Source organism: Gymnogyps californianus, chromosome 24 (assembly GCF_018139145.2).
Source record: "Gymnogyps californianus isolate 813 chromosome 24, ASM1813914v2, whole genome shotgun sequence".
NCBI classification, from domain to species: domain Eukaryota; kingdom Metazoa; phylum Chordata; class Aves; order Accipitriformes; family Cathartidae; genus Gymnogyps; species Gymnogyps californianus.
In genome coordinates this window covers 2,179,912-2,195,745 of record NC_059494.1, presented here as the reverse complement: position 1 = coordinate 2,195,745, position 15,834 = coordinate 2,179,912, and the positions used below count along the sequence as shown (strand labels likewise).

Genomic DNA, 15,834 nt, shown 5'->3' with positions numbered 1-15,834 from the left:
GACTCATAATCAGCAGACAAAACTACAAAGAGTAACAAGACACCACCCCTTCCTCTCCACTGGCTACATTGCCAATACCTGATTTTCAAAGGAGGACTTCACAGTGAACTGCAGGCTGTCTGTGACCCCTTCTCCGTTCTCCCTGACGTAATACACCAGAAGACGGCCCAAGGGAGCCATGTTGTGAACTACTGAGAAACGGAGGAATGTCATGCAGACTTCAACCTCTGCTGCAGGGATACTGGTAGGTGCTAAAAAATAAATTGTGAAAAGGACGGTTTATTTATCAAAATCACTCTCTTCCTGCCCCATCCAAATGCTGCGAGGCACAGAACTCTCCATCCAGGACTTGCATCCTTCCCTCGTTCCTGTTGCACACGTTCTCGAACTCAGAATCTTTTCCCTTCCTTTTTCTCTTTTTTGTGAAAGCTGATAGGCAATTAGCACCCATAACATAACGAGCAGTATGGAGAAGGTGGATAGAGAATGACTATACTCAGTGTTTTTCCTGCCATAAATTAAGGAAATATACAATTAAGTTATCAAGCCATTTAAAACAAACAAAAAACCCGTATCTATCGCCGCAGAACGCTGCTGAGAGAAAAAGTACAAATGGGTTTGAAAAAGAATTATGCAGTTTATAGAGCATCATTTCACTAGCAGCAGCTAAATAGCATCATAGAATGGTTTGGGTCAGAAGGGACCTTTAAGGATCACCTAGTTCCACCCCCCCTGCTGTGGGCAGGGACATCTTTCCCTAGATCAGGTTGCTCAAAGCCCCATCCAACCTGACCTTGAACACTTCCAATGACAGAGCAACCACAATGCCTCCAGGCAACCTGTGAATACAACACCTCAGAACCAACCTTCAGGGCAGAAATTTATTATGAATTCTTAAACCACTGATTACCAGAAGCTGGGTGGGTACATCCAGGGAAGTTTCTTTTACTTTTTCCCCCTAACTCCCTGAAAGTGGCTGCTATTGCAGACATGTTACTAGGATAGACGGACTTTTCCTTTGGCATACAACATTCTGTTGTATGCATCTTCCCAAGCATACCATTCTTTATCCCCCTGTTCCCTGAATTCACCAGATTTGTATCTTTCTGTTATTCCTTATACAAACTAGGAGTCCACGCTTCATTTCCCTTCCCCATGCTAACTGCACAATCTTCTCCTTTAGCCTGATCCATGCTATCAGTCCATCTAATGTCTTCCTAGTTTAAGCTCAACCAGCTTAGTAAATTGCCCCAGCCCCATCATGCGCTTCCCTACCACTCAGCTGATCCCAAGCCAAGCATATTAAGAAAGACTAGAGTTTTCTTAACAGAGAAAGGCTACAGAAAGACTAGAGAAAATTCTCCAAGAGTTATCCCTTTTGGAGAAATCTATCTTTTTTCTATATGACTGTGCATGCAATGGATATCACCACTTGCACAAATTTATTCTATGCCCTTTAAGGAGCATCAAATTAAAAAAAGACGATACTTAAGTTTGTGGAAAGGTTGTTTTTCCCTGAAAATAGGGGCGAGTTTGCATTTCTGATGCTAGCTACCTGTTCCTGGGAAGCGTGTGATATCAATGTTCTTCTCAAAGGGAAAGGTGGCTCTTTTGCTCCTCTGCTGGGTGATGTTACTGGGCTGCAGTCCTGAAAGGACAATGTTGCCTCGCGATGCCACTTCATAATGTAGAGTGAAGTTGCAAGGACATGTGGACTTCACTGCAATCCAAGCCTCCTCTCCTACCTGCACCCAGAGACAGAAAAGCAAAAGATCTGGTCTGTTACAATGCATGCTTTTTTATTTATAAAGCACAGAAATCTATTTGGGTTTCAGTCCACAAGAGATGTGACCCCTCTCCTACGAAATGTATGCATTGAAAAGTACATTACATTAGCACGGTTTTCATGGACTTTCTTCACAATAAAAAGGGGCCTGTGTTCAGCTCTTCACTCCCTGCAAATCTAACAGGAGAATGGGCTGGGGGGTTGTATGCATTAATGAAACAATAAAGGAATCTCTGGAATCCTGAAAGTTAAGCCTTTTGGCACAGTGCAGCTGTCAGAATTGGTTGAATTTTAGACACTCCTTCAGTAGTCCAGCCCAAAAAAAGAAAGGGATGGGTTGGGGGTGGGAAGAGATGTGCGTTTGATAGTCTTTGCAGTTTAATTGAGATTATACATGGTGATTACTTCCATATGGCAAATACTAATTCAAACATAACCAATGCGGCATGAAATTACTGGGAACAGATCTGAGGGAAAACGCTTTCAAATTACACAAGTCTTGATATTAATTTGCAAGTCTGGCACTCGAGGAGCTGTCAAACACACAAATAAATGAGAAGAGAGCTTTTTTTTTTTTCTGGGTAAACTCATCTGATGCCTGCAATAGGCTTCAGAGCAGCACACTGACTTCCTGCACTTTTTGTGCACTGAAGTCCTATACCCAGAGGTACTCACTAAGTACTGAATACCCTGGAGACAAAACCCCCCAAATACCGCCAATCCCAACAGAATAGACATCAGTGCTCAGTCACGGGATTAGGACTGGGTCATGTCTGGCTGAGTAATAAGCCCTCTGTGGAGCAGCCGACTTTCCTAGGAACACAAACTTCTTGCTTCTGGGATATGAGGAGCAGCTAACACTTGTGTTAAGTAGGATTTCTTCAGCAACTTCCACTCCTGATCCTCCTGCCATTTAAAGCATAGCAATGCCCAGCGAAGACTGTTAAGGCTGAATAGCAATGTTAAATCCCAATGAAATCTTTTGAAAAACCTCCTTCTTCTGCACTAACAGAGTTGTCTTTCCAGAATGTATATATGGTACAAACCAAAACGACAAGGACTTAAATACAAGGAGCTGTTAATGGTTAAATACAGTGAGAATGCCACAGAGTCCAAGAATGCCTCGTGACATTAAATATTTGAAGTATTAAGAATTCCCCAGTGCAAATGATGAAACAATTCATTAAAAAATGAATGTAGCTAATTGGAACACCCAGTAAGAGCTGGCAAAGCAGAGAAACAGTTCCCACATCAGCTGGTCATCCAACTCCTAGCTTTCCCACAGAAGAATTAGTTCTAATCAGGTTATAATAAGAACAATGTGTTCAGATTAGCAGTGTATAATCCCCTTTCCATACCTCAGGAAACTTGTAAAAGATTAATTAGCCATTAAACTTCCATGAAATGCAATGATAAAAAAAAAAAGCTTTTATTTGGACACAAAGAGTCTGAAACCAACCTGACAGATCTGCTGATAATTGAAATCTAAGTGTGTTTATTGCCAGAACCCACATTTTCTTTTTCACAAAATCAATACGCAGACCCTCGGAGCATCTTTTTGGGTAGAGAACAAACCCTAAACAACTCTCAGTAAAACAATATGCAACAGGAATCATGGTTAAATCAGATCTTTCCTTTAGGAGAGAGATCACAACAACTGTTGTATGAAAGGACTACATTTTTAGAGAGGCTCCTACAAAAACTACAAAAGACGACAAGATAACTATATTCATAGTTTGATAACTGGAAGACTAAACAGATCCAGCTGAGATTTAAACTGGGAGTTCTAGTGAGACTACATAGCCCTAATTTGGATCTTTAGTAATTAAGCTACTCCCACTAACATCACTTCCAGTCGTTCAACATTTGTTGACTTGAACTAAGGCATGTCATTTTCACCAAACTTTCATATGTGAACGTTACTGGAGGTGCACAGAACACACATTCAAATACGAAAAACTTAAATATTGTCAGTGCCTATATCCACCCTCTCTCCCCTGTCCCTACAACACAAAGGAGAATGAGATGCTGCGCAAAGCATCAAAGGCACTTTGCTTAGAACCGTGTGCAGCCCACATTGAACAACTATTTGGTGGCTGAAGCGCAGCTACTTCAACCTTTGTAGTGGAAACAATAACAGTCCAGGATCCCAGAAACAGAAATGGCTAGAAATATTTAATCAGAACAAAGTACTTGAAGCCAAGAAATGCAGGTTTTGCCATGATGGAATATGAAGCCAACATACCTGGAAAGGTTTATCTGGTGCCTGGAGCTGGATGTGACACTTGCTGGGCGAGTACCAGCTACTGATGGACAAGTAGTTTGGCAGATATTGATCTCCAGACGGTTTCCCATCAATCGCTGTCACTTTGGTCTTAACAAAAGTTACATCTGAATGTTATGCATGCATAGAAAGCCTGATTTGTACTCTCTTCTTATGCTGTATCCCCCATTTCCCGTTTTATACCTTCCAGCTGTTCATCTCGTCATCTTTACATAGCAACAGTACTCTCCAAATATTGGACCTTTACTACTGTGTTAAGCTGTATTTGGAGAAGCATCTTTTCATGATGGTTATCAACATCAGTTCTATTGGCAGCAAGAAACAAAGCCAGTGTTTGCTGCATTTAAATCAAGAAGTTGAAGCTAAAAGGCACTGATTTATAAAGTGCAGGTTTGACAAGATTAGTTACATTAAAGCCCGCTAATCCTATAAAGAGCTTTCACCCACCTCCAGCCAGACATATTGGGCAGCTGTAGGGATGGAGGGGATTTCAAACTCCACCAGGCCATTTCTTGATACCAGTTCACTTGTATAAACGTTGTCCTTTGGTGTGAGTTCAGCTTTAATTCGGATAGTGACTCTGTCAGCTGGACTTCCATCAGGGTAAGCGACTTCTACCTACACAGTGTTTCATTTATAGAACAACAGGTTTTACATTATAGGCAATTCCAGTCAATGACAGAAACAGCAGGTGGGAAAAACACACCAGAACATGGTGTGACATGCTGAGATCAAGTCAGTATAACCTTATATCAGCCACATGTCAGCATCTCTACTTTTAATCTTACCTTTCCTTTGTAAGGCAGTCCAGGTTTGAACTGCTTTCTGGTATCCTTGGAGTACTTGATATCAATCAGCTGTTTCTGAACGGGTGTCGAGTCATCAAACGTAACCTGCTTGCTCCCATCAGAGCTGATCACTGTGGCCCAGATATTGACTGTGCCTCGAAAATGTTCCGGAACGTCAGCTGGCATCATGTCTTTCACACACACATCGAAAACAGCAGAGCCATCAATCTACGAAGTGCGGGGGGAACGGAAAATAAGTTTGCATTCACATTCAAAAAGGGTCTAGAAGCCAAATCTAAAGCGTAGGCACTTGATAGGAGTTTGCAGCAGTATTTTTAAAGGACGTAGAGTGGAGGGAATTAGTTGGGGAGTGGATGAAGGAAGGAGGAAGGAAAGCAGGTTTCATATTCCTCCCTTATCCATAGTCCAGAGTAGCTCTGGCACAGTCCCTCATTCTCATGTTCTCCCTCAGCCCCCTATGCTCTAAAACCAGATTAATACTATGCCAACAAATTCTCATCTCCCCAAATCATAAACATACCATGTAAAAATATGTAATATTTTTATTATGCTGGACCCAATTATCGCATTTATTCATTTATTTTCTGATCTCCCATCAGTAACATAAAAGAGAGCTGTGATATTAACGTCAAAGAGTACAGATCAGGCATTTTATCACAGCTGACTCAATGGTCTCCCTCACCTGGGTGGTCTTGAGGACAGGGTGCCCCACTTCATGCCTGTAGTACCCTACGCCATTTATAGTCATATTGACAATTAACTTTCCTGTCACTGGTTTGCCAAAGGTATATCTGAAACGGAAAGAAGATAATGAATAACTTCCAGCTGTTTTCTGTTTTCCTGATTATATCAAGGCTAGTACCATGTGACCCGCACATCTAGAAAACAGAAAAAAATCTCACAGAAGGTTTTCCAGCTTGTTATTGTTAACATGTTTTATGAAGGCTCTTACATAGGAAAGCTCCTGATGATGACCAGAAATCATCTGAAAAGTCTGCAGCAGATGAGATCCAAGCTCCAGTGACTGCACCATCCTGTAGCTGTACTACAATCCATCGTAATGAAACTTTATTTGGGACATGTTCCTACCTGGCATGGACAGTTCCTTTTTCACACAGTGAAAGGTCACGAATGTAGCGAGGGGGGTCAATCAGCAACTCAAACTTTGGTAATACTACAATGAAAACAAATACAACAGAATCTTTTCAAGGAGATCTTATTGTCCAGATTATAGCAAAAGCATACACAGCTCTGACAAGATCACTGCTTACGGTCGGATGAGGGCAGTGTAGCTAACATTAGACAGGACAGCACTCCGCAGAGAGTGAATCAACAAAAGTAGGAAACCAAGACCATCTTGGCAAGATGACCTTAGCAAAACACCCTTGGATTTTTACTTCTTTCAGAGCGATCTGTGTTCAGGATTTGAGCCCAAGCTTTTTCTTTTAGATACACGGTAAAGAGGACAACTCACTACTGACTCCTCCACAATGTGTCAGGAATAGAGCCGAGATATTAGCAGTTGTCAGTGTCTACAAATGCTTTGTGATCAGGTCAGATGTCATAGATGGTGTGCCGGGTGTAACGATGCCCACCTTTCAAACAGAGGGACTTTGAGACTGAAAAGGGGGGTAGCAAAAAAAGAATTCAGAATTCCAAGGAGGGCCCTGGGAAAGGAAGGAAAGCACTGACAGATTGAAAGCATCTTAAAGAGTTTTCCACAGCAAAATTAAATCTTTGTTACATGAATAGATTGTGCAATATGACACTCCATTTCAGGTCCTTTACTTTATGAAGTGTGAAGGACAGGAACAAAGGGCTTGGTTAAGTTGCAAGTGTCTATATCCCTGAAGTACATAGCCTCTAAAGAATTTTTCCTCATGACATTTTAAATGCATTATTTCTCAGGTGTTTCATCTCACGTAAAAACATTTCATAATGTTTTGTTCTTCCAAATGCACGTGGGTTATAGTCAAAGTTGATCTGGATACAACTTACCATATTTCTGAACTTCAAAGGACTTGTTGTATGTGTGCCCCTGCATTTCAGCAAAGATGAGCCATTCACCAAACACTGGCTGATCAGACAAAGGAAAAGTCATATTTACAATACCTGAAAAAGGAAACAACATACTGTGAACTCTGTGTCACTCATCAGCCCTCGTCAAGGCTTATTGAACACAACTCAGTATAAGCAGAAGCAAAGGCAAATAACAACACACTGAGGAAAAAATAATCTGAAACTTACCACAACAAAATGGCTTCAAATTGCTCCACTCTATCATACGAGACCCCCGAGGATCCTGCATAGTGGTTTAGGAATGAGAAACATCACAGTGAAAATGAATATCACTAATACATTTAATTCAGCTTGCAACAAAGAACTTCATTCTGTAACATATACACTTCACTAACAGCTCAAATGTAACTAACATCTGTTAAAAATTTTCTGAAGATACTTTACCAGGGGGTATTTGCTTTCTAAAATTCAGTACTCATTTAAGGACACTGCTTCTATAACCAATGCACACAAGTAAGCACTGTCAAGCGGCAGATCTTCCACCTGTCTTAAGACACCTATTTTGGATGGGATGAACTGGTCTCTGAAGACGCTTTCTTTCTATTCATAAAGGGAGCTGTACAACTAGCAAGACAATTTTTAGATGACAAAGTCAGATGAAATTAATCCCGCTGTTTTTGTCAGCATTAAATCTGTGACTGAATGCAAACAAGAGAAGAGAGTGAATTCTTCTGCTTGCTGACAGCTAAAGAAAACACATGGTTTTAAAAAAAAAAAAAAAGAAAAAAAAAAGACTAGACACAGAAGGAACCTCTCATTCACCTCATAAGGAAGAAGACAGGAGCACCCTTTCCTTGCCATGAATTTCTATTGTCCACTATCATAATGTTTGGGTGCAGAGATGAGATTGGCCCTGCTATATCAGCCCAGCCAGATGAAGGATAGGAGTGTGTCTGCATTGAAAAGAAGGGAGAAATTGAGTGGGACTGTTACAGTTATAAACCCCAGTGAATCTAGCCAATTCTTCTCAGGCTGAAAAATGGGCATGGATTTCTGAAACTGAAGTAGAAAACAAGTATATTTGTTGGTGATAACAAAAAAGCAAGATACAAAGATCAGTTAAAGACACAGGGATAGAGATAATTGCATAGGTTACAGTTGGGAATGGCCATAATGGACTTGAAAAGGTACAGACATGTGACTTGTTCCTCTTAAGGCTACAAGAATCTTGTGCCTCTACAGGATACATGCTAGATGATTGGCAGACAGATACTCACCACCACATAAGCTTCAATCTGAAAGAAAAAAAAGAAAAGGATAAAAGGCCTTATGAAACAAAGCTACTTTTCTGTTTCTTGTGATGAACTGCTGAGTCGACATAAGCAAGGTATGATGCACAAAGTGACAAAGTTTAAACATCTCTTCTTTGGTAAGAGTAGCCTGAGAAACATACACTTCATTCACACATCTAACTGGAAAAGTAATACTTTGCATATCTGTGCATTACCTAGAGCGCAAGTCTCTGAACAATTCTTCTAACTGCTTTGGCATAGTTACATTATATTTGCTAGCACTACGAAAGTGTGTATTCTCCTTCAACGGTAATGTGACCAAATGAAACACACTAGACTGTAAATAACAACAAGCAATCACAAGATATGCCTAAATAGGTTAAAAAATCCAATTATATTTCTGCATAAATGTACATTACAATAAAATACAGGTTGCCAAGCATTCCATCATATTTTACAGTGTGAAAGAAAAGAGTTTTCTTTACCCTGTCATTGACTGGTCTCAAGTCAGAAGTCACCATAAAGAGGTTTATCAACACTAAAAAAGGAAAAGAGGAAATTTATTAGTCATCACAGTTGGCACTGAACAGAATCTCTCATCCTAGAATCTACTCTTGAAAAAAGCTTTGCTTGAAAGCAGCCCTAGCATCTGGCGAGTTCTCCAAGGTCACTTTACCTTTCTGTTTGGGTTTATAGACAGGTTTATCAGTCTGGATGAACACTGACGATCCTTTGCTATCAATGGTTACTGTGGTATAGTTGTGAAAAACGTAGCCTTCCTCTGCTAGATGCCGGTTGCCCCAGACTTTTAGATGTGCTTGTCCACGAAGTCCTGAAGGCACCTAGAAAACAGACCAGGAGGTGAGGAAGACACAGAAAAGCCTTTGAGCTTTCTGGGGAATATAATTGACATTGAAGTGAGCAAAGAGCAGCCACCTGCTGCATTTCAGTGTAACTATGTGTTAGTAATAAAAAGAAAATGAAGAACATACTAGATCTTTTACAATGTATAAACTTCAAAGCAGGCAAAGTCATGCTAAAAACACAGCAGGAAATTCTCTTCTACCCTTTCTTTATCACTCAAGCAAAGTGATATTTGATCTACATGTGCAGCTTCCACTAAAGAAGGTGTGTTACATGGGGAAATCAACCATGCTGTGGAAGACACAGCTCTACCAATAGAGAAAAAAGAACCCAAAACCCACAAAAAAACCCCAAAACAAAACATGCATGCTTGCACTTTTTCAACCAGTTGCTCAGAGAAATAAAAGACTTTTAAAATGACATTAGATTAAAAATTACAAAGTAAAAAATCTGATAATACAGAAATATTGTGATAATAGGTCATAATTTGAGAGTGAAAAAAATAAAAAAACCGAAATCAGCAATGACACTGCAGATTTTACTCAACAGTGAGTTACAGTCTTTGGATAAAGAAATCTATAGCATTTGGTATAACTGCTGATGTTTCCTATTATATAGGTCTATATTATACTTTCATGAAATGAAAGGAATAGATACTTACGTGTTTGTGTATTAGCACAGTAAAGGGTGGGGAAGTATCAAACCCTTTCTAGAACCTAATTCCCAGACACAGTTTAATTACTGGCAGGACAGAGCAGTATCAACCTCAGCCATATAGTAATTACAGAGACGGCAAAGAAAACTCTGGGGTATGCCACCAAGGCAGAGGAGATCCAATCAGCCATGACAGACCATCACCAAGCTAGTTAGACTTCTGTAAATTAAAGGCTTTAATTTACTTATAGGCCAATGATGATGTAGTAGGTGCAGTGAAGGCATCTATGCTGTGCTACAGTAATACAATGGAACTGTTCCCAAATACCTGGATCCACTGCAAAGAAAACAGACCGTTTTTCTTATGGTACTGCATAGAAAAAGACTTATTTAGACATGACCAGCTTCAGTCAAGAGGTAGCAATGCAATATGGAGGTTTTTTCCCCAGGGTCGTATGCTACAGTGATTAATCTAGCATACTATCCAGAGCCTACAGCTCTGCACGGTACTAGCTACTGCTATTCCAGAAGCACATCACAATTTAATATTTATATGATTTGTTCCACCCACTCCCTTTACCTCCCATCAGAGATGACAACTCCAAAGCAAGTCCTGACTAAGTTAAGAGCCAACACTTTTAAGACTTGTTCTTCAGTCCAGCTCCATTTTGCCTACATTTGAAGTAACAATCTTCCACCGCAAATCACCCATCATAATACACTTCTTCCAGTTTCAAATGTTTTGATGGTGCCTAATCAACAAGACTGAAAACTCATATTGCTTTGAATTTACACCCCACTTTTCAAAGATCTAGGAAGAGGGATGGAGACAAAGGTCCTGTACTAGCATGGAAGCATAGCCAAATTATCTCACAGAAACCATGAAAATGGCTTCATTTTTCTCTGTATGGTATCACTTAGTCCCACATACAGCATAAACTAAATTACTTCTTTCAATGAACAGTGAACTCTGAACTGGTAGCATTTAGCTCACTCCTTGGCATGAGGAAGGATAACTCACACAAGGTGCAAAGCAGGGGAGATCTTTCACAGGATGTCTTTCTGCTGCAAGAATGACTACCTTTCAGCGCACCCCAGATCTCTAGTATCCCAGGGATTCAAATAAAGCCAGATATTGCTTTAAAAAGTGTGATTTACTAGAGTAAGCTTATGTAATTTCTTTTTAATGGCTACTGGAACTCTCTGCCAGAATTGCATTTAAATTCATCATTATTTCACTCCACTACAAATCCTCCTTGGAAATAAAAAGTTGGTCTCATTCCCTCCATCTCTCTAGTATGGGTAAGCTTCATTTTATGGACTATGCTGATGGCAAAAATACTACTAATGTCAAAGGCTAAAATGTAGACAAAACTGGTGAAAGCCTATGTTTTTTAAACAACATAGTAGTACCAGAATAACTAGCAGAGACACAATGTTCAATAATCTGCCATTTCTATGGATTTCTGTGGTCTGTCCAATGCTCCACGTCACTTACACAGCAATATGTACTGCCATTCTTATAAAATAGTCACAGCATAGAACTTTATGTTGAGCAATGAGCCACAGATTCAGCCATCGATTTTCTTCAGTGGTGTAAGGGCCTGACAGATGAGCTGTGATGGATTAAGCTTTGTTCTTTTCACTCTCCACTATTCCTCTGGCAAAGGTTGCTTCCTCCTTAGTGTGTGCACCAGAATGTGACCTGTATTTGTGCCGCAGCTGCTCAGATAGCAATGGCTGATGTGGTTGAAGGCAAGTCCCTCATGTTTTCACCAAAAACATCTTAAAATAATTGACACTCACCTTCAGTTTAATTGTTCCTTTATCTAAAATATGAGAGAGAGAGAGAGAGAGAGAGAGTTATTCTTCTCAAGCTAAGGTACTAACGTTTTAGACATTTGCAGTTGAGTGAAAGGAGACCCCGTGTCATAGAGCTGCTAACTGCAATACCCCTTCATTATGATTTCACCTGAAGTAATTTTCCTGCATTGTGTAAAACAATCTGCAGGGTGAGCAAGTTGGACCTAGTAGAGTTCTCCAAAATAAACGTGGTCCACACTTATTTACAATTTTTGCCCAAGGTAAACTGCAAAGTGCTCTATGGTTAGAGAGTACCACCAAGGCTGAGGTTTCAGCACAGGGCATCCTATGCTTACAGAAGTATTTTGCTGTTACAAGGGCCTGGCCTCTTTTGGGACTTGACTAATTCTCAAAACAAACACTCATAGAATCTATTTTGATTGCTGGATACAGCCATACCTAAGACTTCTCTTTAGCATATGTTGTCCACATGTGTAAGCATCACTCCCTTTGAATTACTTAGCAATTGTCAGCCAATTTCAAAGACGACAAGGGGAGGATAAAACCAGAGACAATCTGTTCCAAGAAAGGAAATGGCTTTTATATAACTCCCAGTTTTTACACACAGAAGGGTTAAAACACAATGGTTAAAGAGCCTGATTGCCTGAGCCTTGTCTACATTACAGCTTACACCACTACTAGCAGTGGTAGAATAGCGCTACTGGACTTCATTTTCACTAATACAAATTCATTCAGTATTAAGTTGGACATAATCAAAACACTTTTTGTCTTTACACACAGGACAGAGAGGTATCTGTCTTGGATTTGAAATACTTACCCAACTGCACAAATATTACCACCTCTCTCGGCAATACTCAGTCCTGAAGACGGGGAGATTGCATTTCCAGCACTCATTTTAAAATAAGGGTAGAAAATGATGATGATGATGTAGATTTTATATTTTTCTTTAAAGTCAACTTATCTTGTTCCTTATACAGCTCCCCAGTGTCAAACATTCAGGTTTCAAAAGGAAATATATTCACTATAAAACTCTTGCATATCAATTATCTAGGGTCTCTGTATGTCTTGGTGTTCCAAAATCATTGGCCTTAGATGTTTGAGATCACATACATCAAAACCTCATTAGCACAATCAGCTGAGAATGTTTAGCAGTAGTCAATGAATTAAATATTAGTTTGGTTCCAGTTCCGTTATCACCTAAAGCAATTCCCTAAGAGATATTGATGTGCCTCCACAGCACCTTAACTTATAAACTAGTTCTCAAGTTCAGAATTACAGGAACTTACCCAGAACTGTTCCGTGGCCTTGTGACACAGTTTCTCCTTTGACTACTAACTGAATCTGGACTGTTGTCTCCTTGACAGAGTTAAAGATGGTTACGCTTATAGCTTCCTCAACACCGGATCGGAAAACTGAAGGTGCCGCAATCAAATAGCCCCTGAGGAGCAAAATTGGAAGCGAACGGTCAAGAACAGCAACAAAAGTGTGATTTTTATTTGTAAGCCACTTTATTTATAACAAAAGGAAAAGAACAGACTACTCTCTAACATATTTGCCCCGTAGGGTCACATTTGTGATCACCAGCAGTCTAGGCCTATATCTAATATGCATAAAATGAACATAGAATGCACATAGAAACAGAGCCTAAGTGGCTTACAAATCCTTAGTATTTAAATAAAGACAGTAATATTGATGTTTATTGCATATATATTATATAAAAATTTATTTACATTTTATATATAAACAAACTAAATCTACAACTAGCTAATCATAAAAAAGCTGAAGCTGATGAAAGAATAAGGAGGTACCTGAACCTCCAGTAGAGTTTTGTAGATAATGCTTTGTTTTGAAACAGTTTAGATACTTCTAACATTTTTGCCTCAATTATTTTTCATGGCTCCATTTTCATAGTTCAACTTGATACCCAAAAAAAGAAGTGACTCTCAGTGCTGATACTCAGCACTTTCTAAATGTCAGACTCGCATACACATAACACATCTAAACTTCCAATTTATATAGAAGCAGCCCAGAAACTGCAGTTAGGAGATTGGGCTCAAATTCTCACTTCTGTTACCACTTTTTTGTTCAAACAATTATACCCTGCAAGTTTAAAAACCTTGGCAAAAAGGAATTATTTTAGCAGGCACACACACAGTTTTAAAGCCGCCCTAGACGACCTCCCATATATACTACAATCCTTGTGTTTCTGAATGGAATCTGTACCATTCCTCTGTGCTGAATGGCACTGTGCCATGAACTTGTCAACTAAAAGCATTACAGACTCTGAGCTCTTTGATGCATTGGGCTGTAAGCAACACATTTATATTCTCTTCATGACACACCTTTCTGGGGGTTTTTCTACCCAAAAGGATTTTTTAAAACGAGGCAATTCCTCACATGACTCTTTAAGCCCAATTTCTCAGCCCATGCCTTTCTACAGTTCCATGAGCCAGGTTGCTTTAGTTCATGATTAATTATCACTTTGGGATGAGGATGATGGTGTTTTACAGCCCCCAAGTCATCTTTTATCAAATTCCAACCCCATGTTTCTCTCTCAGCAGGCCTCATTGCCATGGAGATCCCATTACCCCCAAAGGAAGTTCAGATCTCTGTGGCATTTGAGTTAAATTGCATGGGGTACTTGCAGATTCAAAACCTTATGGTTGCCAGGTTTGAAAATTAATCAGAACAATAATAAATAACAATAAAAAGTTACTACTTAGGCTGCAAATTCTTGGTAAGAAAGACATAGCTGATCTAGTTGCAAAGAGAGAAAGAGTACCATCTGCATCCAGTATGAAATGATTAGATTCAAACTGTCACATAAGCACAGCACTACAGTGCCATATGTGAAGCACATGTATCCACATTGTTCTAAATTGCTGCAACTCTTTCTGAAGTATCAGTCTGTTGATACGGCTATTTAAATCACTTAATAAGTGGCATTTGAATATTAAATATTTAACTTGGCAATTAAACAGTTAACTTGACAGTGACTGGACAGATCCTTTAAGCACATTTGACTAACAGCTCTGTCAAGTTACACCAAAATTTGGCAGGACGTGAAATATTTTCTAGTAAGCAAGTGAAAATAAGTTCTCCGTGGCACTCAGTTAATGCAGCTATTCACGATGTTGACGGGCTATAATAGCTAGGGATAAAGAACAAAGCAAACCTTAATCAAAGTTAACCTAAACACGCTGGAACGAGCTGTGGATTCAATTTCTAAAAGCCAGAGAACTTTCCCTGCAGTGAAATGTTTCTCCCCGGATGATTTTCCCCACAAGAATGCTTCACATGCTCTTCGGGAGCAACCAACATTACCTTCAACCATCCCAAGCACAACAGCAGCCCGGGCGCAACACCCCGGATTCCTTAAATAATTGTTTGCAGATAAAAGCTTTGCAGCCGCTCGCTGGAGGAGCTAGAGGCAGGTATTTCTAAGGAGGCTTTCTTCTTTTTTTTTTTTTCTTCCCCCCTTTCCCTCTGCTATGCACTTTTGCACCGGCGAGTACAAACGTGCTGCTCGGCTCGGGAACCGCCGCAGCTCGCCTCCCCGACCCCAGCCCCTGGAGGGAACTTTTCACAGGCTTTGTTAAGTGGCTGGTGCAGCCACCGCCGGAGCCCCTCGCAGAGCAGAGGGGTTCGTCGTCGTCGTCCCCCCCCCGCCACCCTTTACGGGGAGGCTGCCCGCGGGCCGGCGAGGGTCCCCGCCCGCCGCAGGGTGCGCGACCTCCTCCCGGTACTTACTGCCTCTCTCGGGGCTGGGCTGCGCTCAGGCTGCAGAGAGTCAGGAGGACCCCCCAGGCGCAGCCGGGCTCCTTGCGGGGCATGGTGCTCCGGAGCCCCAGGCCACGGCGCTCTCCGCGGGCAAGAGGAGCCTTTTGTTCCCGGCGAGCGCAGCCCCGAGCTTCCCCGCCGCCCCGCTCCCGGGCTCGGCTCCCCGGTGCCTCTGGCCGCCGCCCCCGCCGCGTCCCCGCCCCCGGGCCGCCCCCTCCTGGCCCCGGTGCCCGCTCGGCTCCGGCCCCGGCTCTTTGTCTGCGGCTCCCCGCCTGCTCCTGACAGCATGCACCGGGGGAGGGGGCCGGGCCCCGCACCTCCGCCTCTCGGCCCCGGGCCGCAGCCTGCCCCCGCCCGGTCCCAGGTGCGCTGCCCGCCCGGCGCCGGGTCCCGGCCCCAGCGGGCTCCCGGCTCCAGCCACCGCTCCTCCCCTTCTCCATCCTCTCTGCAGCCCTGACAGCCTAGCCTGGCCGGCCTTCTTGCCTGAGGGCTGCTATGGCATCGGCTCCTCTTCTGCCGAGC

The 15,834-nt window shown here is 41.6% G+C and overlaps 1 protein-coding gene across 1 annotated transcript in view; it reads right to left on the bottom strand.

Moving 5' to 3' along the window:
* Window positions 1-15,365, bottom strand: part of CPAMD8 (C3 and PZP like alpha-2-macroglobulin domain containing 8) — a 58,168-nt gene extending 42,803 nt beyond the window's left edge. Inside the window, exons 1-15 of the mRNA XM_050910566.1 lie at window positions 15,283-15,365; window positions 12,819-12,970; window positions 11,515-11,537; window positions 8,867-9,032; window positions 8,676-8,728; window positions 8,176-8,193; window positions 7,127-7,181; window positions 6,878-6,991; window positions 5,969-6,053; window positions 5,562-5,670; window positions 4,859-5,086; window positions 4,518-4,688; window positions 4,032-4,160; window positions 1,556-1,745; window positions 79-251 (exon numbers count right to left, since the gene is read on the bottom strand). Of these exons, the coding sequence (XP_050766523.1) occupies window positions 79-251; window positions 1,556-1,745; window positions 4,032-4,160; window positions 4,518-4,688; window positions 4,859-5,086; window positions 5,562-5,670; window positions 5,969-6,053; window positions 6,878-6,991; window positions 7,127-7,181; window positions 8,176-8,193; window positions 8,676-8,728; window positions 8,867-9,032; window positions 11,515-11,537; window positions 12,819-12,970; window positions 15,283-15,365 (1,749 nt within the window). The remainder of the gene's footprint in view (window positions 1-78; window positions 252-1,555; window positions 1,746-4,031; window positions 4,161-4,517; window positions 4,689-4,858; window positions 5,087-5,561; window positions 5,671-5,968; window positions 6,054-6,877; window positions 6,992-7,126; window positions 7,182-8,175; window positions 8,194-8,675; window positions 8,729-8,866; window positions 9,033-11,514; window positions 11,538-12,818; window positions 12,971-15,282) is intronic.
* Window positions 15,366-15,834: the final 469 nt, after the last annotated feature.